Source organism: Hemiscyllium ocellatum, chromosome 3, assembly GCF_020745735.1.
Source record: "Hemiscyllium ocellatum isolate sHemOce1 chromosome 3, sHemOce1.pat.X.cur, whole genome shotgun sequence".
Lineage (NCBI taxonomy): Eukaryota > Metazoa > Chordata > Chondrichthyes > Orectolobiformes > Hemiscylliidae > Hemiscyllium > Hemiscyllium ocellatum.
Window position 1 is genome coordinate 88,874,928 of NC_083403.1, and position 23,267 is coordinate 88,898,194.

The following is a 23,267-nucleotide window of genomic DNA, read 5'->3' on the forward strand; positions in this document are numbered from 1 at the left end:
GACAAGCACACAAGGGATGAACAATAAATGCTGGTGCAACCAGCAAAGCCCACGTCCTATAAATTTTTGTAAATTAATTACACTATACTATTTCAGAATAAAATTCAATTCTATCAGTATCGTCCAATTTTTAATAAAAATTGAATAGTCTTATGAACTTTACATTCTTATGTCGAAAAATAATTTAGGTGTAGTACACAGAGATTTTACACTTTACTGCATATCAAACAGTTGTGTACTTCAGCCAATTATCATGTGCCCACTAATTTTAATGAATTATTTTAATGGACTGCAGCAGTTCAAGAAGATAGTTCACCATTACCATCTTCGCATTGCAACTAGGAACGGGCAATAAATGCTGGCCCAGTTAATGCCAACCATGCCCCATTGGTGTGGAAGAGAAACATGGGATATGATTCGCAATTTTTTGAAATGTACTCCAGGTAATATCAAAAGATCTTCTCTTCTATTCTTTCAAAAATACCAAAGATGCCTTTCTTTAATACAGCTTCTTCCCATCTGAATTTTAGGGGGCAAACAGTCTTATTTATACTCATCATTCTTAAGAGCAAGAACACTGTGGCATGCACACTACAGAACACTTGGTAAAAATAAGAAAAGGTGCTCTGAGAATGAAGATAGAAAGAAAAATAAGTGAATATAAAAAAAACTAAAGAAACTATTACAGCAATAGGAAGGGTTTAGAGGGATATGGGCCAAGTGCCGGCAAATGGAACTAGATTAAGTTAGGATATCTGGTTGGCGTGGACGAGTTAGACCGAAGGGTCTGTTTCTGTGCTGTACATCTCTATGACTGAAGCAACACCTCATGCTGACTAATTGGGAGTTCATATTCTGTGGTGGTTCACATGGGCATTAAGTCTCTAATATATCGTAAAGTTAGAGGCCATGAAGTGAAGAGGGAAAGATTAAAGGCTGAGAATGAAAGGAAAATAGCTGAGTTAAGTGCTAGAGTGAAGAATGTTAGATGTGAGGGTAGGAGAGAGTAGGTTTAAGTGGGTCCAAACTAAGGTCAGCAAGGAAAGGGAAGAACTGAAAAAGAAAACAAGAATTTGCAAAAGCAGATGGGAGCAAAGAGGAAGAGAGTGGAAAGAGAAGGAATAAGAAATGAAAAAGGTATGAAGGGGACGGAAGTGGGTAAGAGAATTAAAGACAAGAAACAGCCCATACTTAATCACTATTATAATAGGTATGAACAGCAAGGCAGGACGCTCCCATAGTTTTACAATAACTGGTCAGAGTAAGGGACTCAGTCAATGTCTTGGCTGTGAAACTACAGGGAAGCAAAAAACATGTGGTAATACATCTTGGCTGCACAATGTGTTAATTCTGTGTGAAAGATGCACCAAAGGAAATCTCCAGAGGGTCTGAAAGGAATTGGCAGATGGCAGACTCCTCTTTGCAAGTTAAAATAAAGCAAAGAAGACACGAAACTGATAGGTAGCTGAAGACTAAGAGCCAATAATATAGAAAAACGCAAGATTATATTAAAATGTAGATTATTTAACTTGATAAACCTATTTATCTGATATTTTGAGATTCAATATATTCTGAAAGGCCCTTGTAATGAAAGGACTTATAATTAATCACAAAATGAATCTAAGGGCTGAGATTAAAAGTGCAAGAGTACGTGGATTCAAGATCAACTGTGGTGGGGGATGAAGGGTGCTGGAGGGGGTGGGGGTGGGGTGGGGGGGGTGGGTGTGGGGGGAATTGTTAAACCAAGGAAACTGACTTCCACCATTAAAAGGTATAACAGACAGCAAACAACCAACCCCATCAAAAGAGGCAGTTTGTCAATTTTAACATGTTATTCACTTAGAGTCAGTGTCATAGAGATATGCAGAACGGAAACACAGCCTTCAGTCCAACTCGTCCACGTCGACCAGATATCCCAACCCAATCTAGTCCCACCTGCCAGCACCCGGCCCACATCCCTCCAAACCCTTCCTATTCATATACCCATCCAAATGCCTTTTAAATGTTGCAATTGTACCAGCCTCCACCACTTCCTCTGGCAGCTGATTCCATACACGTACCACCCCCTGTATGAAAACGTTGCCCTTTTAGGTCTCTTTTATATCTTTCCCCTCTCACCCTAAACCTATGTCCTTTAGTTCTGGACTCCCCGACCCCAGGGAAAAGACTTTTTTTTAATCTTATCCATGCCGCTCATAATTTGTAAACTTCTGTAAGGTCACCTCCGACACTCCAGGTAATAAAGCCCCAGCCTGTTCAGCCTCTCCTTATAGCTCAAATCCTCCAACCCTGGCAACATCCTTGTAAATCTTTTCTGAACCTTTTCAAGTTTCGCAACAGCTTTCCGATAGGAAAGAGACCAGAATTACATGCAATATTCCAACAGTAGTCTAACCAATGTCCTGTACAGCCACAACATGACCTCCCAACTCCTGTACTCAATACTCTGACCAATAAAGGAAAGCATACCAAACGCCTACTTCACTGGCTTCTTGCCAGGTGGGCTCACCATCTTGAGAAGGTCTGGGGCGGTTAGAGGCGCTGGGTGCGCTCGCCATGTGAGACGGGTCGGGACATGCATTCTATTTCACGAAAGTCACGGGTGGTCTGCCATTTTGTGCAGGTTGCTGCGATATGGGACCGCCATTTTGTGGAGATCCATGAGAGTTTTGGGCTGGGGTGTTTGTTTGGGACGATGCAAAAGAGTGTGTTTCAGCTGTTGACGGAATTGTTTTTAGCTGTGACGTTATTTAGCGCATTCGGGTTGAATCACACTTTTTCCAGATCCCATGTGTTGTGGTAAAAGAGTGATGGGGGTTAGGGGGTGCTCTTTAGATATCAGGGCTCACTGACTTTATGTAAAAAGTGAGGTGTGCAGATGCTGGAGATCAGAGCTGAAAATGTGTTGCTGGTTAAAGCGCAGCAGGTCAGGCAGCATCCAAGGAACAGGAAATTTGACGTTTCGGGCATAAGAAGGGCTTATGGAGCACTGTGTAGGTGTGATAGTCCCCTGTGAAATTCTCTTGCATATGTTTTAGAACTTGATTACAGAAATATCGACATTGCTTCTGCTTATTGACTGTGGGTCAAAGGATTTTTGTGAGCCTCCTGGAATTCACCAGTAAAAGCAAAGCTTTTGATGCCAGTTGAGAGGGCTGAAGACACAATAGTGAAACATCCCAAAAATATTGCAACCTCACAACTGCTCTCATGGCTGTTTGTGTGAAAGTCTTTGTTCTTCTTATTTGTATCGAAGGTTAAGTTGACAACTTTGGAGGTATCTTTAACAGCTTTAGATCTGTACATTTGATCTCCACTTTGGAGCCCTGTTCTAATAGGTCAACATGGACCTATTATGTTGTGATACTTTGAATTTTAGATAAAGGAAAAGTAATTAGCAATAGCAGGAAAAGCACCAGTCAAACAGAAATAAAAATTGGTGCGGGAGTAGGCAAAACGAACCATCAAGTGTACTCTGCTATTCAATAGGATCAGGTTGGTGGATTTTGATCACAATTCCACTTTCTCATCCAATCTCTTATTTCTTGATTCTTTGGAGTCTAATACATTGCTCTTGAATACACTTAATGATTCAGCATCCACAGCCTTTTCAGATAGAGATTCCAAGATTCACAATTCTGCAAGTGAAGAAAGTATTCCTTGTTTCACTCTAAATTGGCCATCCCCTTATCCAAAGTCGATGAATCACCTCCCCACACCCTCAGCACCTCCTCACCTTCCCCCCCTCACCATTCCTCCAAATTCCAGTCAGTTTAAACCTATTCTATACATTCTCTACAGATATGACAAATCTCTTATCCCACTAAACTCAGAATCAATCAAGCAAATCTTCAATGAACCTTTAATGTTCATATGCAAGGTCGGTACTGTAAAACCGAGCTTAAAATTGTCAGTTCTTTCCTGAGTAGAGCAAATTTAATTGAAACAATTTACGGTCAATCAGATTTTTCTATTTCAAACAGTCTTAACAGCTGTAATGTTCTTTAGGACCTTCTTCATCAGATCAAAGGATTTAAACACCACATAATGAAAATTGACGAAATGTACATTAATAAACTCCATTTTTTGTAATTGGAATTATATTACTTTTCTTTTAAAGTTAAAAGATGCACACTCGCCTAGCCCTGTAAAGTGAGTTTCTCTCCAACTTTTCATTTACCTGCTTGACTATCCCAATTGCCACTTCACTGCTCAACTCTTTTGCCATTTTCCTGCCCAACTCTATCACTCGCCACTTCCCTAACTCTTTCATCTGACATTTTACTACCTAAGTTCCCCACTCACTGCAGTCCTGCCCAACCTTCTTGCCTGCCACTTCCCACCTGACTCTCTCACCTGCCACTCTTCTGCTTGATTCTCTTATCCGCTGCTTCCCAGCCCAACTCTCTTACCTGCCACTTGCCACCACGACTCTCCCACATGCCAAATGGATCTGATAGTTATATTATACCAGTAGCTGTCCAAGTTACCACCACCCTCAGTTTCTTTTTCTCTGGCTTCTTCTGCGGCTCTCTTTCAGATACAATTACAGGATATTGCAAATGAGACCAACTGGCTTCTTTACCAGGGCTACTAATTAATGTACATTGTGGCAAACGTTAACTTGGTGTATAAAACGATTTCTCTTTTTGTACTTGCAGGATAAATTTGCATAAGAGTTGATGTGCAGTAAAGCCTCTGTACCCATGAATTCATGACTCAGGAATTTGCCTACCCACCAAAAAGTAAGTAGCAACAAAATTCAACATCCATGGACAAACCTGTGTATTTGTGACTTTTAACCATTTTAATGTGTATTGTTCAGGCTTCGGGGGCGGGGTGGGGTGTTCTCAGAAATGGAATCCTCATGCATACAGAGGAATGACTGTACTGGTGTAGGCTTGAAAAGTCAGAACATGGGGTGATACATAAATCCAGATCTCAGGAAATGCTCTGTGTTTAGTTAATTAAATTGTTTTTAATAATGAATCAATGAGCATAGCACCATAGCACCTCTCTGCCTGAAGGCAAAGCCAAATCATAACACATGCCCTCACAATTGGCTAAGACTAAAGTTCCGACTTTCCTAACAGGGTAGGGACCCAGGTTCAATTCAAGCTTTGGATGACTGTATGGCATTCCAAATGATCCACATGTCTGCGTGGGTTTCCATCATGAGCTCCGGTTTCCTCCAACAATCCAAAGATGTGTGGGTTAGGTAAATGTTAAATTGTCCTGTAATGTCAAAGTGTAGGTCTGGGTGGGCTTCTCTTCAGAGGACTGATGCAGATCTGTTGGGCTGAATAGCTTCTATCTGCACTGTTGGGATCCTATGATTCTGAAAGCTGAAACCAGGATTTTGAACACAATAATGTTGGCGGCAATCTTGCACACACCACTTATCCAGTTGTTCTGATAACATACACCATTATGTACATGCTGTGCACATAATCTGGAGTTATGGATAGCGATGCTAGAGGCTGGAATTTCTTTCAAGATATGGCTGACCAGGAATCTCTCCTGCTTTTAGCGTCTGCCACTGTCATCTGTTGGAAAAAGTTACAGGTTGAAACTCAACCTGTTTGGCAATACTCCTTCCTTGGCCATCAAACCTTGGAGTGGGACATGAACCTAGAGCTTCAAGCTCAGGGTAGGAGTGCTGCTTACCACACTATAGGACCTTGCCAATAGCATACTTGTGTCACTAAATTCGGAGACAATGACCAGTTAGGCCTTCTCTCTTTTTCTAGTTCCTCTTTCTATTCATGGTGAAGCAAATCATCTTATGCACCTTACAGCCCTTTGCATCATATCCAAGAAAGCATTACTAAAACAAGGCAAAGAATTTGAGCATCTAGATTTTACTTTGCCAATTCTTTCTGCTGCACTTCCAATTGCATAGACCCATAAAATTGAATAATTGGAACATCCATTTATATGTTGAGACTGAAATTAACTCATGTGGGTCCATCATTAGATCGACTCATTGTAAATTGTAAACAATAATAAGACAATACCCACTGACAATCACATTACATTTAATTCCAGGTACCTGTGAACTAACAAGCACCAACCGCACACTTTGATGCTCCCAAGTTGTCAGGAACATAAAGCCCAAATGCACAGGTGTATCAAGTAAAATAGACTTTGTTACCCTGTAGGCTTCATCCCACATATCATTGACACGATACATATTCACTATTGCCTTCCACTCTTTTGCTTCCAAATAATGGTACTCAGCTTCTCGAAAACGACCTTCACTTTCCAGTTCCTATATAATTGCATGAAAATCAAAACTTTAATGAATAAATTTTAGAATTAATTTCTGGATCTGTACATAGATTTTGTGTACAATTGCATGTATTTGCAAAGGCTCTGACTGTTTTTACAAAAATGAGCAAATATCTATGGTTTTGATCTTTATAACACTTTCCATTATATATGTGAAGTATATGTAACACATGATGATGGAGATCTTCATGTTTATAAACATAGCATAGTAAAACTATAATTTTTTTTAAATACAAGCAAAAGATAGAAATATATTAGCTTCAATGTAACTTGACTGAATACATCTGAGTTCAGTTCATTTTAGGTGGAAATTGCAGTTGAAAAAAATTGAGTCTAAAGTTTCAACACATGTAGCATTAGGATTTAGATGCCCCAAATTGCATCTATGAATGTTGCATTATCATTGACATTATATATGCGCGTATATGTGTGTGTATATATAAAATCACAATTATTTTTAACTAATAAATACTTTGAAACAATTCATCCTTTGACTGCACCTTTTCCATTGTAGTTTTCACAAAAATTACATGATAAACTTTAGCACCATACTGTATACCTTTGTAGAGAGCCAGCACTACTAGATTATTGAAAGATTGTTGAAAACATCATGAGCCTGTATCCATTCATTATTCCTTACCTTTGCAAGATGTAGGTGGGTGTCTGTGAGTAGGTCCCTGTGATATTTTGCTACAAGTCGAATCATGTCATCATACATTTTAAGTTTCTTATACATTGTGATTGCTAAATCAGGTTCATCTACTGTAATGTACAACCTGCAGCAAAAATGAACTATCATTACAACAATGTACAAATAAATCTGTTTGTGACACAGAACATCAGATGTAGATACAATAATCTTTGATCTATGTTTCAGTACAGTGGATATAATGCCTTTAACATTCTCCTGTGGTTACAGATATCAAATCCCATGATGATCAACACAGAAGGGAAAAATGTTGGGTAAAATGGTCTTCTGTATACTGTGTGGAGCAAAGGTAGAACAAAATTAAGATTAAAAAAAGAGTATTTACAGTTCAGATATAAAGTTCAGAAGAAACTTTGTGGAATAGGTTAATTTTAAGTTTTTGGCCTATTCATTTAGAAATACATACCAAAGGCACACATCTCAAACACATTGAAAGAAAACCATGAACCATCTTGGTCTCCTCCATTGGTCCTCAACATTAGAGATTCCAGTTTTTAGCCAACTCAACTCACTCCATGTGACATCAAAAAATGGCTGAAGAATGTTGCAATGGATATTGCAAAAGCTTTGATCCATGTCAATACTCCTGCAACAGTACTGAAAATGTATGCTCCAGAACTTTCTGCATCCCTAGCCAAGCTGTTCCAATACAGCTACAATATTGGCATCAACCTGACTATATGGAAATTTGCCCAAGTATGTCCCATGCACAAATGCAGGACAAATCCAACCCTATTAACCCATCACTCTATCCTTGATCATCAGTAAAGTGATGGAAGCACTTGTTTTAACAGCAACTTGCTCACTGACTCTAATTTGCACTTCACCAGGGCCACTCAGCTCTTGATTTCATGACAGCCTGGACAAAACATGGACAAAAAAGCTGAACTCTCGAGTTGATGTAAGAGTGACTGCCCTTGACATCAAGGTTGCAGTTGACCAGGTGTGGCATCAAGCAGCCTGAGCCAAACAGCAGTCAATGTGAAACAGCAGTAACCATGTCCACTGGTTCAAGTCATAACAAGCACAAAGAAAGATGGTTGCTGTTATTGTTGGAGATCAATCATCTCAGCCCCAAAGCATCTCTGCAGGAGTTCCTCAGAGTAGTGTTATGAAGTTGAAAGTGTGTACTGTACCTTTAAGAGAGAAAATTTTTGCTCTGAACTGAGAGCTTACAAGCACCTGTGTGGCAATCCCAGAAAAGTGAAAATATGTAACATTTGGCTATGAAATGGATACCTGAGTTTTGATTGCTGTTTTGACTACAATTCAAATGTAACCAATCAGTTTAAATTATGCCCCAGAATACTAAAACCCAATTGAATTTGAATTTATTATCTTACCAAAATCGAGCCAATGAGACATCTCATGCTGGGGGAATAAGAATGCTGACATTTTGAACATTGTCAGAGAGCAACTGCCATAGGGTCAGAGAGTTAACTACCAATATAACAAACTGCCCTCCAAGAAATTAGAAAACACTTTATCATAGGTATGTTTTCATGTGAAACATACTCGTAATAAAAAAGATAGAAGACAACCCAGAAAGATCAACAGCTGGAAGAGTGAAGACAGAGACAGAGACTGTATAGTTTTGAAATTAACTTAATGAAATTTTAATAAATGTCTTATTGGAACAGCATATCAGACAGTAAGCAGTTAAGAGAAAGGAGGGCTTAGATTCGTGAACAGTTTTTGTTTAATATCTGCTTTTAGAGTTTGAAAATAAATTGATGCTATCTTCTTTAAAAAGTAGAATTTGGGAGTTCTCTGTCACTCATTTTTTAAAAGATTATAAGGCTGGGCAAGGCAAGCTTTTCTGAGTGTTTGGTTTAATGAACGGAGGAGTTCGCCTCTGTGTCATAACAGCAGTGTCCTAAGTTCAACCAGCTTCAACTGCTTCATCAATGACCATATCACCATCATAATGTCATAAGTGAGGAGGTTGACTGATGATTACACAAAATTCAGTAACATTTGCGACTCTTTAGATAATCGAGCAATCCAATTTCAAACACAAGACCTGGAAAGAATCCAGGCTTGGGCTGATGATTGGCAAGTAACTTTTGCACCACCCAAATATTAGGCAGTTGATCATCCCCAACAAGATAGGAACTAACTGTCAGCCCTAGACACTCAACGACAATAACAGCACGAATCTCCCGTTATCAACATCCTCATGGTAACCAGTGACCAGAAACTGAACTATACTAGTCATATAAATAGTGTGGCTGCAAAAACAGATCAGAGGCTAGGAAACCTGTAGCGAGTAAATCACCTCTTAACTCCCCAAGGACTGTCCACAATCTATAAGGCACATGTCAGGAGTATGATGGAAAACCCCCATTTTTCTGGATGAGTACAGCTCCAGCAACACTCGAGACTCTTAACACCATCCAAGATAACCACGTCCACAAACATTCAAACTCTCCACTACTGAAACTGAGAAGCAGCAGTCTGCACCTGCAAAAATTTACAAAGGCAGCTTAGGCAGTACTTTGCAAATTCCCAACTCCTACTATCAAGAAGGACAAAGACAGAAGATACTTGGGAACACCATGACCTCCAAGATCCTCACCATCCTGACAGGAAACATATTGCTCTGGCCTCCGTGTCATTGAGTCAAAATCCTAGAACGCTTTCCGAATGATAAACTAGGTCCACTTACACCAGGCAGGCTGCCACCTTCCAGCAACGACTGGGGATAGGTAATAAATGCTGGCTCAAATCAGTGACAGCCACATTTCATGAGGTGTGCTGGAAATGCATTCAATGCTTTATTATGCAATGCAACAATGTGCTCTTACAGGTTATTAGATTCCCTAGGAGACCAATTGATAATAAACTGGAGTTTTCATTGGTTTAGAAAACAAAGTATTTAAAGGAGACTTTGCAAATCAAAGGTAGTAATTAAAATTACCTGCCCAAGAGTAACAGACTTGTGTAAAAGTCACTGTTCACACAGGCAGTATAGTTCTAATTTTAATTAGTGAATTATTTTCCTCAAATAGCTCTCCTTTTTATGAATATTCTACACATCTTTTTAAATGTAAAATCAGACACCCTAGTTAAAGTTCATATCAATTTTAATTATGAGTTTAACAGATCAGTATCTATTCTTTGAATTTGGCACAAAACACTTTCAGAGGTTTATAAGGATTTGTTGTAAATGTGTAGGTTTAGCAAAGGTGCCACCTTTCCCTTCTGGATCCTTTCCATGCCTAAAAGTCAACTTCCATTGCAGAGGAACCTAACGTTTTTAAAATTCTTTTTAAATAAATCAAATAGACAAGATAGACAAGGAACAAATTACAATAACAAGAACCCAGTTCAATTTTTCAGTTATCGTCATTTGTTTGGGCATGTTAAAACACAGTTCTTCACAGGTGAACCCAGGCACGACCAGTGCACCACAAGAATCCTAAAAAATCTGGTTCCTTTATTTTTCTTGAATCCAGAGATGCTTTGACGGTCCACTGAACAGTTTTTCCATCACCCAAGTTACTTTTTTATAAAGTGTTGCACAAGGAATTCCTGTAGTTATAACACATTATTTCAGCAAGCAAAAACTGCAAAAGAGTGGGATTTCTGCCCTTTAGTTCTGTCTTCGAGAGCTGCTGGTCAATCTGACTGTATTGCACCTCTAGCAGATCCAGGAGCAGCAGGATTCAGTATGTCATGGTTAGAGCTTGGAATTTAAGAAGTCCCACACAAACTATATCCTGAAGCAGATAAATCCCATGCTTTAATGGTGGGGAGGGATCAGGCAGCCTCAAAAGGACAGGCTGACTGGATTATGAAGACCAGATGTGGAGAATTAAAGCGGGGAGGTTCCCCCAATATGCACACGACACCCCTCATAGGACATTTCCCTTCCCTCCCCTTTTTTTTTTACAAACTGTTTTTAAAAATTATCAGCTCACTCCTACCTGCCAGCTCTTGCCAACTGTATTAAGGGGTGTGGTGGAATGTGTTCTGAGGTATATAGATTTGCACTTACACTTATATGGAAGAAAAGCATTAATATAGACCAATTTTGCCAAAAAACTTGAAACTAATTACCATTTCTATGTAATTTTTAATATTATATTGTTAATAATATGTCACCTTTCAGCATCTTTGTATTTTCCTTTCGTTTCTAGTTCTTGTGCTTGATTAATATACAGAACAGCCACATCTTCATGTTTCATACACCTTACAGCCAACTACAACAATTGCAAAAGAAAGATTTTGCTTTAGAATTATGAACATGTCATTATGAATTATAAATCAGCATGGCATTGAGTGCTGCTCTACACAGTACACTGCTATTTAACGGACTTCCTCCAACTGGTGAGTTCTTTAAAAACACTAAAATAGTTCAAAGTTTGTGCGAAGATTTGAAGCTCGGGTGCTCATTGTTGTGGTTCTGTTCGCCGAGCTGGAAGTTTTTGTTGCAAACGTTTCGTCCCCTGGCTAGGCGACATCATCAGTGCTTTGGAGCCTCCTGCGAAGCGCTTCTTTGATGTTTCTTCCGGTATTTATAGTGGTCTGTCCTTGCCGCTTCCGGTTGTCAGTTTCAGCTGTCGGCTGTAGTGGTTGGTATATTGGGTCCAGGTCGATGTGTTTGTTGATGGAGTTTGTGGATGAATGCCATGCCTCTAGGAATTCCCTGGCTGTTTTCTGTCTGGCTTGCCCTATGATAGTAGTGTTGTCCCAGTCGAATTCATGTTGCTTGTTGTCTGCGTGTGTGGCTACTAGGGATAGCTGGTCGTGTCGTTTCGTGGATAGTTGATGTTCATGTATGCGGATTGTTAGCTGTCTTCCTGTTTGTCCTATATAGTGTTTTGTGCAGTCCTTGCGTGGTATTTTGTATACTACATTAGTACTATAAAACTTATGTAGTATACAAAATATCATGCAAGGACTGCACAAAACACTATATAGGACAAACAGGAAGACAGCTAACAATCCGCATACATGAACATCAACTAGCCACGAAACGACACGACCAGCTATCCCTAGTACCCACACACGCAGACAACAAGCAACATGAATTCGACTGGGACAATACTACTATCATAGGGCAAGCCAGACAGAAAACAGCCAGGGAATTCCTAGAGGCATGGCATTCATCCACAAACTCCATCAACAAACACATCGACCTGGACCCAATATACCAACCACTACAGCCGACAGCTGAAACTGACAACCGGAAGCGGCAAGGACAGACCACTATAAATACCGGAAGAAACATCAAAGAAGCGCTTCGCAGGAGGCTCCAAAGCACTGATGATGTCGCCTAGCCAGGGGACGAAACGTTTGCAACAAAAACTTCCAGCTCGGCGAACAGAACCACAACACACTAAAATAGTACCTGCTAATAATAATAATATTTGGATGCAGAGATCCATTTAGTTCAGTATTTAAATATATGTCCATGTTTATAATGGTGATGAAACTCACAAACTAAAAGTGAATACACCATTGAAAATGTGCTTGCTAAAACTGTACAGGACATCAGTGAAATTTGCACCTGGAGTACTATGTACAGTTTCTTCGCCTTACTGAAGGAATTTGAAGGAGCACTGAAAGAAGTTCACGCGGCTGATTTTTGGAATGAAAGGGCTGTCTTTTGAGGAAAGATTAAACAAGTTATATGCATTGGAGTTTTGATGAATGAGAGGTGACCTTATTGAAACACATAAGTTTCTGAGGGCCAGCCAGGGTGTTTTCTCTTGGAACAGTATCTACAACTAGGGTCCGCAGTTTAAAAATAAGAAATCTTCATTTCAGATAAAGTTCAGGAAGTTGTAAAGCTCTAGAATTCTCTTCAACAGAAAGCAATGTAGATTCGGTCACTGAACATATACAAGGCTGAGTTGGACAGCTATCTCATTGACAAATGTTGAAAGGTGTAGAGCTAGAAAAGCACAGAAGGTCAGGCAGCAACCAAGGAACAGGAAAGTCGATGTTTCGGGCATAAGGCCCTCAAAGGCTTATCGACTTTGATCTCCAGCATCTGCAGTCCTCACTTCCTCTCTATTTCATTGACAAGGCAGTCAAGAGTTATGGTATGCAAACAGATAATGCAGAATTGCAAAAACGGCTCAATGGATTGAATGACTAACTCCTGCTCTTATTTTTCATGATGTTACTCAACAATAAGATGAAATTTCCAAACATACCGTCAGCCAGAAAGTTTTTGTTTCTAATTTTTACATTTCAACGTTGCTAGCTTAGCACTGAAGCCAAATATTGTCGGAGTTGGGGAATGCAGGACTCAACATTATATGTCAATGTAACAACCAGGACAGAGAGTAAGCTATTTTAAAACAAGATTTTGGAGATAGGGATATAGGCGAATGACAGTGACACATCCTTTTTTCAAATTGATGGAATGTCTTCCTTCAAACCTCTATCTCTGAATCCATCAAATGTTGCAGATATTTTCTCAGCAACTTGTTGATACATATTATTACACACCCTGGAGCGGTGGGGCTTGAACCCAGGCCTCTTCGCCCAGAGGTAGGGATACTACCACCATGTCATAAGAATACTCATCAAATACTTCATTAATTAGCATTTCAATGACAGATATACATGTTACATTGGATACATTTAGGAAGTCAATCTTGACACATTTACTGTGCTACGTGCTGTCGCACAGCTCGTCAGTTCTAGGAAATAAAGGGTGCAGACAGCCACATGTTTTCCCTTGCACCTCACAATTGAAACATTAACTTTCTACCAGGCCAGGTGAGACCTCAATTGTCAATCAAATTCAATAGATTTGTGCATTGTGTACTAACTGTGCAAAAATACTTCACAAAAATTTACATCCTTAATCAGAATTCAACACTCAACCTTGTGGGCTTGCTCCCAATATCCCACTTGCTTGTACATATCAATGGCATCCTTGATTCGATCAGCTTTGATGTACATCTTTTCGGCAGTCTGGAGATGGAAAGAAGATAAGTTATTCAACTATATAAAATATAAAACTCTTCAATAATTAAGTCAAAAGTACAGAAAAACCTAAATTATCCGAAGGACAGGGGCAGAGAGCATTTCATCTGGTTAACCGAATTCCAGATAACCAAATGCCAGATTACATAGCTTAATCAAACATCGGGACCTTGCGATCTTGCCGGAAAATCTGATATTTGGACAATCAAATGCTGGATAATCAAGGTTCCTCTGTATATCAGAATATGCTTACAAATAAAATAAACATTAATTAATCATATTTACTTGACTTTAATGTGATATGTTGTCATTGTGTTCTGAGAAAAGTTTCACATGCATGCATTCACAGCGCCAGAGACCTGGGTTCAATTCCCACCTCAGGCGACTGACTGTGTGGAGTTTGCACATTCTCCCCGTGTCTGCGTGGGTTTCCTCCGGGTGCTCCGGTTTCCTCCCACAGTCCAAAGATGTGCAAGTCAGGTGAATTGGCCAAGCTAAATTGCCCGTAGTGTTAGGTAAGGGGTAAATGTAGGGGTATGGGTGGATTGCGCTTCAGCGGTTCGGTGTGGACTTGTTGGGCCGAAGGGCCTGTTTCCACACTGTAAGTAATCTAATCTAAAAAAAAAGTTAAGACCCTTCCAAATTGTAAAACGTCACTGTGTTTAAGTTTGATGTAATTATAGGTAGGTACACAGCATATATTATTTGAAGAAAAATATATAAATAATCAATTCTTTGGTTTAATTAATAAAACATAGTCACAAAATTTTCCAACTTTCTACTAGCAGGTCTCAAGGGATATTGCTAACTGTAAGCTCGAGGTTATGCAATTTTATAACAGGAATGATGTTCTTAACACACAATGTGGCAGACATTATTTAAACATTAGCTGATAAGCATTCTGTCTCCAAACTATTACTGTCACTCACTATTACTTTACTGCATTGCTAAGTAGGTAAATAACCAAATGACTAAAAATAGTTGCATAAATTTTGTAGAATAGCTGTAGTAGGACCATTATACAGATGTGACTGTCTAGGACTTGAGTGAGTGACTATACTTGGCCAGTTTTGAATGAGAGTTGGAGAGCTTGAATCTAAGCTGAAGACATTGCAGGTGTCAGGGAGAAGGAGCAATACTTAAACACTTTGTCTTTGGAAGCAGTAGGTAGTTCCCTGCAGTTATATTGAACGTCAGAATTGGTCAATGGTCAGAGTGTATCTTTGAGTCAGATAGGCACGGAGATCCAATATGTAGCATTGGAGGAGCCTGAGCCCTCATGTTTGACCAACAATTCCAAGGCACATGTGTGGATGAAAAGGAGGACTATCAGGCAGATGAGCAAATGGATCATGGCACCATGATACAGGATGCTTTTTATCTGGGAGGAATAAAAATGAATGTGTGAAGGATTGTGCAGCCAGGTTGCAAAGATGGGTGGTATATGGTACATGCCCAGGACTGATATCAAGTGATTTATCATGCCACAATGTCCAGCTTCATTAGGCAGAAAAGCCATGACTAACAGAATTATTAGATTACTTACAGTGTGGAAACAGGCCCACCGACCCGCTGAAGCACAACCCATCCACATCTCTACATTTACCCCTTACCTAACACTACGGGCAATTTAGCATGGCCAATTCACCTGACCCGCACATCTTTGTGACTGTGGGAGGAAACTGGAGCACCCGGAGGAAACCCACGCAGACATGGGGAGAACGTGCAAACTCCACACAGTCAGTCAGTCAGTCGCCTGAGGTGGGAATTGAACCCGGGTCTCTGGCGCTGTGAGGCAGCAGAGCTAACCACTGTGCCACCGTGCCGCCCACTAATTATGACAGGGATCATGCTGCTCTCATGAAATGGGAAAATATATAAAATATTTTGTCAATAATTTTACCATATGTGCCCAGGGCAGTCCAAACAAATATGCTAATAAAGGAGAGTTGATGCATACTAAGCCAGTAGCAGGGCCATAGATTGACCATCAAGTAGACTATGTTAGCCTGCTACCATCCTCTAAGACAGAAATACGTGTATCCTGGTCTTCAATGACATTTTTAACAAATGTATAGAGATGTTTCACATTACAATGAACACTGCTAAAGTTGCAGCAGACATTTTAATTTAATACATTTTCACTAGAAGGGGTTTTTCCAAGTACAGTTTTGGACCAGGGAACCCATTTCACTCCCAGGTAATGCAGGCCATGATGCATGTACTTGGTATCAGCCAAGGTTTTCACATTGCCTACCATCCTCAACCGAGCAGAATTATGGAGAAAATGAATCATATCCTCAAATAGATGTTGCAAAGGGTTGTCCAGCAAAATAACTAGACATTTATTCCCATGCTCAAAAGGAACTCACCCACCAATTAATCTGGAGAAGTCGATTTCATTCATTTCCTAGTCTCCCCTCCCCATCTCATCCCAGATCCAATCTCCCCTGACTTTGCATTGCACTCTTGAATTGGCCTACCAGTCCATCTTCCTTCCCACCTATCTGCTCCACCCTTCCCTTCGACCTATCACTGTCAGCTCCTACCTACATCTACCTATCACCTTCCAAGCCACCTTCCCCAACTTCCATCCTCCTGTTTATCTCTCAGTCCCCTTTCCCCGACTCTCCACTTCCCTGATGAAGAGCTTATACCCAAAACATTGACTCTCCTACTGCTTTTCTAGGTCAACAATTTTTGACTGATATCCAACATCTGCAGTTCTCACTTTCTCCTACCAAGTTCAATAGCCATCTCCAAACTCCAATTGAAAGCAGAACTAAAATGTTGGAACTGTGAGAGCCTGACTCCAACCACTCATTCTTTTCTCATCTAATTTAAAAAACACAGGGAATGCAAAACTGTTTACTCACTGTTTCTGAAGGAGACTTTCCAACATCCTATCATTGATAGTCACAGGTAAGGTGCCGGATGACTAGAGGTTGGCCACTATTTAAGAAAGGTGGTAAGGACAAGCCAGGGAATTATAGACCAGTGATCCAGACGTCAGTGGTGGTCAAGTTATTGGAGGGAATCCTGAGGGACAGGACGTACGTGTATTTGGAAAGGCAAGGACTGATTAGGGATTGTCAACATGGCTTTGTGTGTGGGAAATCATGTCTCACAAACTTGATTGAGTTTTTTGAAGGAGTAACAAAGAGGATTGATGAGGGCAGAGCAGTAGATGTGATCTACATGGACTTCAGTAAGGCATTCAACAAGGTTCCCCATGGGAGACTGGTTAGCAAGGTTAGATCTCATGGAATACAGAGAAACCTTGCCATTTGAATACAGAACTGGCTCAAAGGTAGAAGACAGAGAGTGATGGTGGAGGGTTGTTTTTCAGACTGTTCTTTTTTTCCAGAAGGTGGTAGATAGTTTCCAAATCAATGTGTTTGTTGATAGAGTTTCATTTGGATTGCCATGTTTTTAGGAATTCTCATGCCTGTCTCTATTTGGCTTGTTCTCGCATGGACTTATGGTCCCAGTCAAAGTGGTGTCCTTCCTCATCTGTGTGTAAGGGTACTCGTGATAGTGAGTCATGAATTTTTGTGGCTAGTTGATGTTCATGTACCCTGGTGGCTAGTTTTCTGCCTGTTTGTCCAAAGTAGACAATACAAATAGAAAGCAGGAATTTTCAGCATTGCTTTGCCTGAGACCCACTGAAGATGTTACCTAGTAGGATATCTAAATGTCTGGAAATGAACCTTCCAGCATAGTGAGCAAACTGACATCCAAACCTTCAACCTGAGCTACAAATCTTCTCAAAACTCAGTAACACCAGCACTTCACCAGAAGCTCACTGATGACATCACCTTCTATGGTGACGAAATGTCTGAAAACGGACCTTCCAGCTCAGCAAGCAAACTTACATCCAGATAATATTCAGATTTAAAATATTAATTTGTTTTCTCATTGATATACACATATTCAATTTGCTTGTTTTCAATAAAATTAGAGTTTTCTTTGCCTCTGAAGTACCTGCCTCTTGTGTTTTCCACCACACCACATTCCACTATATAAGCCCAGTGTCAGGAGCTGGGAGCTGGTGGGCAATAAACCAGGCAGCACTTCTTACAAGGTTACCACTTTTCACACTCATTTTACAGTTTATAGGGCAAGGAGCTCGTCTTTGGACATTTCGGTTTTAATTCTCAGATAGGCGTCAACTTCCGCTTTATAGCAATACTATTCTTATCAGCCATGACCAAGTGATCTAAAAGTTGTGTTGCCTAAAGGTTAATGATATCTCCTTGCAGCTGTATATTGATTTGGATTGGGGGAGAAAGTTTCCACTTCTCATGGTACACGCAAGAACCAATTCCATAGCTCAAACTAGGAATGGTGTTCCATTGAGGGTTTGTGCTGTTGGAATTAATAATAGAATGCAGAACCTTAAATGCAATGGTCTCTTGATGGCTCAGGATTAAACTAATTGAATCAACTTCCATCACATTTCCAGGCAGTGCTGCCTAACTCTGTGAACAAGGTTTTCTCACATCACCCTTGCTTTGTTTGCACACCACTTTAAATCTTTGCTCTCATGTTCTTTTGTCTTTTACTAGCTTACTCCCTATCTACATGTCCAGTCAGCACATGATTTTGGAACCCTCTGTCAAAACAACTCTCAGGCTTTGTTTTTTTCCCAACTTTTTCAATCAATCATCATAAGTTTCTCATTCTTAGAACCCTTACTGTAAATTGCTCTGCATTCTTTCCGTAAATATTCAGCCTTGGTCAGAAACTGGTTCTGGTAAGAAACACTCTGGAAAAACCTTGAAAGAAGCCCATTTATCAAGCTAGTTCAACATTTTTAAAAAAGAAGTGCTGACCCCACAATAATCAAGACTTTTCAAATAAACCTATATGTGTATGCTGAAGTCATAAATGCAGCCAACAAACTAACATCAGGGATTTATCAGAATTCCTTTGGATAGCTAGCAGGGAGAAACCCCCTTCTGACTACAAAGAGAATTGAATAATGTTGGTAGTAAGATGCACTGTGAAAACTCAAGGATAGGTAATAAGAATGTTTGATAAACATCATAAGATCATGGGTACACCGATAGTTGTCCATGGAGTTGTTCATCATTGATCGTGCATTCACAGGATTGGGTGTGTAAGTTAGACTGGATGTGATTAATACTGGTCAAGATTACAGTGGTGCTGGAAAAGCACAGCAGGTCAGGCAGCATCCGAGGAGCAGGAAAATCAATGTTTTGGGCAAAAGCCCTTCATCAGGAATGAGATTGGGAGCCTCGGGGGTGGAGAAATAAATGGGAGGGAGGCTGGGGCTGGGGGAAGGTAGCTGAAACTGCAGTAGGTGAATGAGGGAGGGGGTGAAGGTGATAGGTCAGAGAGGTGGGTGGAGCAATTACGTGGGAAGGAAGATTGACAGATGGGACAGGTCATGAGGACGTTGCTGAGCTGGAAGGTTGGAACTGGAATAAGGTGAGAGGAGGGGAAATGAAGAAACTGGCAAAGTCTATATTGATGCCATGGGGTTGAAGGGTCCTGAGGTAGAAGATGAGGCACTCCAGGTGCCAGGTGGCAAGGGAGTAGTGACGGAGGAGGCCCAGGACCTGCACATCCTCAGCAGAGTGTGTGGGGGAGTTGAAATGTTCAGCCACTGAGCGGTGGGGTTAATTGGTGTGGGTGTCCCGGAGATGTTCTCTGAAGCGCTCTGCAAGGAGGCGTCCAGTCTCCCCAATGTAGAGGAGACTGCATCGGGAGCAACGGATACAATAAATGATGTGTGGAAGTGCAGGTGAAACTCTGATGCATGTGGAAGGCTCCTTTTGGGGCTTTGGGCGGAGGTGTGTGTGTGTGTGTGTGTGTGTGTGTGTGTGTGTGTGTGTGTGTGTGTGTGTGTGCGCGCGCGCGCAGATTTTGCAGTTCCTGTGGTGGCAGGGGAAGGTGCCAGGAGGGGAGGACCTTATCAGGTAAGTCCCGAAGGGAATGGTCTTTACGGAAAGCGAATAGGGATGGGGTGGGAAATATATCTCACCACCAGAGATATATTTCCATCCCCACCAGCTCTAGCGACCCGAGTTCAATTCCAGTCTGGGGGGGTTTGCATGGATTTCTGCCAGGTGCTCCACAGCTTCCTACCACAATCCAAACATGTACAGGTTAGGTGGATTGGCAATGCTAAGATAATGCTAGATTTCCCTGTCTAGGGATGTGCATGTTGGGTGTCTTAGCCATGCGTAAATATGGGGATAGAGTTCGGGGAGCAGGGACTGAGTTGGTTGCTCTTCAGAAGGTTGGTACAGACTCGTTCTACACCGTATAGGATTCTGTGAATTCTATGATAAGAAGACCTGTGAGTGATTCATAATTCAGTGAAACTGAGAGTGAGAATGAAGGAAGTTCACAAGCTTGATGCAGTAGAGAAACAGTGAAACTCTGAGAAACTTAGGGCAGTATCAGCTTAGTGAAACTAGCTGTCAGCAAAAGGACTGGAATTATGAGTGAGTGCTGGAATGCAGCCTGAAGAATCCAGGGAAGCACAATTCTAGAAAAGGAGATTGACCTACCGAGCAGTGAATAATCAGAGAGGTAGTCTGTGAAATAATAGCTTTTACGGAAGTTCTGAAGTTAGATCTTTCAAATAACAAAATTCCCTCGTAAAGGAGACTGTTTTAATTTGGTGACCTAGAGGATTACTGAGAAATCTGGGGGAATCTATCTTACATATTTCTGCAAATGCAACATGTTCTATGGGTGTATGACCACAACTTGTCTGTTAACCCATAGTTAAGTCATATTAGTTCTGAATATTATAGTGTAAATGTTACACATATTGTAATTATTTTACTTTTCTACCTTTGTGTATTCAAGTTTAGTTCATTTATTCCAAACCATGAAATCTTCCAGCATTTTTCTCTTAGCTAAGTACCTGAAATTTCAAACTTTGTCTATATTGTCGAAAATAAATTTACTGGACCCTAATCAGATTGCAAAACATTTGGTGGTCTTATCAGGGATCAAAGCGTAGTTCATAATGTATAGGTCAATAATCCTGAATGACAGCAGCTTGCATCTACGAGATACTCGCTCATCCTTGGTTAAAATTAAACTGTGGATCAAACTTTAAAAACACAAACAGAAGTGCTATGGAAACTCAACATCTGTAGAGAGACAGGGAGACAGAGAGAGAAGCAGATATTTCAAAGTGAACTTTCTAACCTCATATTCTTGTACTGAGGCATAGTGCTGAGCTATTTTGTGATAGTATTTGTAAGATGTTGTGTCATCTTGAAGTTCAAGAATATGAACTGCTTTTTTCCACTGCCGAGCTCCAACACTTGCTTCAATCGCCTTCATAGAGCAGCTGAAAGCCAAATTTAAAAGTTTGCTTAAATATAACTTACATGTTAAGTTAGCATGGAATTTAACAATTGTTAAAAGTTATTTAACAGCTATCACAAACAACAACTTTCACCCTTTCAAATATATCGACAATTAAGTTTTACAGAGGCAATAATTTAAATTCACAAATTTGGTTAGGAGGTTAACATACTAAAAGTCTCAAACTTAAATCTGATCACCTCAAACTTGCTCTGATCTGGTTTCAATGGAGGCAGGATAGGATCAGACAGCATCAGTATTTACTGTGGAAAGGGTTATGGAAGATATAGACTGTAGGGAAATAGATGGTGACGTCTTGCAAAATGTCCAGATTACAGAGGAGGAAGTGCTGGATGCCTTGGAACGGTTAAAGGTGGATAAATCCCCAGGACCTGATCAGGTGTACCCGAGAACTCTGTGGGAAGCTAGAGAAGTGATTGCTGGGCCTCTTGCTGGGATATTTGTATCATCGATAGTCACAGGTGAGGTGCCGGAAGACTAGAGGTTGGCAAACGTGGTGCCGCTTTTTAAGAAGGGCGGTAAAGACAAGCCAGGGAACTATAGACCAGTGAGCCTGACCTCGGTGGTGGGCAAGTTGTTGGAGGGAATACTGAGGGACAGGATGTACATGTATTTGGAAAGGCAAGGACTGATTCGGGATAGGAGAAAGTGAGGTCTGCAGATGCCGGAGATCAGAGCTGAAAAAGTGCAGCAGGTCAGGCAGCAGCCAAGGAACAGGAGATTCGACGTTTCGGGCATAAGCCCTTCGTCAGGCAACCGACTGACTCCCACAACTACAGCGCTGCCTCGTGCTCTCACGAAGAGGTTGCACAGTTCATCCACTTTACCAACACCTTCCACCCCGACCTCAAATTCATCTGGACCATCTCAGACTCCTCCCTCCCCTTTCTAGACCTTTCCATTTCTATCTAGGGCGACCGAAACAACACGGACATCTACTATAAACCGACCGACTCCCACAGCTACATCCGCAACTACACTGGCACCACCCCCCACCTTTTCCTTCGCTACATCGATGACTGTATTGGCGCTGCCTCGTGCTCCCACGAGGTGGTTGAACAGTTCATCCACTTTACCAACACCTTCCACCCTGACCTCAAATTCACCTGGACCGTCTCAGATTCCTCCCTCCCCTTCTTAGATCTTTCCATTTCTATCTCGGGCGACCGAATCAACACGGACATCTACTATAAACCGACTGACTCCCACAGCTACACTAGACTACACCTCCTCCCACCCTGCCCCTGTAAAATCGCCATCCCATTTTCCCAATTCTTTCGTCTCCGCCGCATCTGCTCCCAGGAGGACCAGTTCCAATACCGTAAAGCCCAGATGGCCTCCTTCTTCAAGGACCGTAGATTCCCCCCAGACGTGATCGACGATGCCCTCCACCGCATCTCCTCCACTTCCCGCTCCTCCGCCCTTGAGCCCTGCCCCTCCAACCGCCACCAGGTCAGAACCCCACTGTTTCTCACCTACCACCCCACCAACCTCCATATACATCGTATCATCCGCCGTCATTTCTGCCACCTCCAAACGGACCACACCACCAGAGATATATTTCCCTCCCCTCCCCTATCAGCGTTCCGAAAAGACCACTCCCTCCGTCACTCCCTCGTCAGGTTCACACCCCCCACCAACCCAACCTCCACTCCCGGCACCTTCCCCTGCAACCGCAAGAAATGCAAAACTTGCGCCCACACCTCCTCCCTTACTTCTCTCCAAGACCCCTAGGGAACCTTCCATATCCACCACAAATTCACCTGCACCTCCACACACACCATCTATTGCATCTGCTGCACCCAATGTGGCCTCCTCTATATTGGGGAGACAGGCCGCCTACTTGCAGAACGTTTCAGAGAACACCTCTGGGACACCTGGACCAACCAACCCAGCCACCCCGTGGCTCAACACTTCAACTCCCCCTCCCACTCCACCAAGG

General features: G+C 41.3%; 1 protein-coding gene across 3 annotated transcripts in view; it reads right to left on the bottom strand.

The window, feature by feature from the left end:
- ift172 (intraflagellar transport 172) overlaps nt 1-23,267 on the bottom strand; it is a 242,173-nt gene that overhangs the window by 97,334 nt on the left and 121,572 nt on the right. For all 3 annotated transcript variants that reach the window (XM_060851638.1, XM_060851630.1, XM_060851645.1), the window contains 5 exons: nt 21,143-21,287; nt 13,847-13,936; nt 11,108-11,205; nt 6,932-7,067; nt 6,155-6,271 (listed from right to left, as the gene is read on the bottom strand). In XM_060851638.1, coding sequence (XP_060707621.1) covers nt 6,155-6,271; nt 6,932-7,067; nt 11,108-11,205; nt 13,847-13,936; nt 21,143-21,287 — 586 coding nt within the window. The remainder of the gene's footprint in view (nt 1-6,154; nt 6,272-6,931; nt 7,068-11,107; nt 11,206-13,846; nt 13,937-21,142; nt 21,288-23,267) is intronic.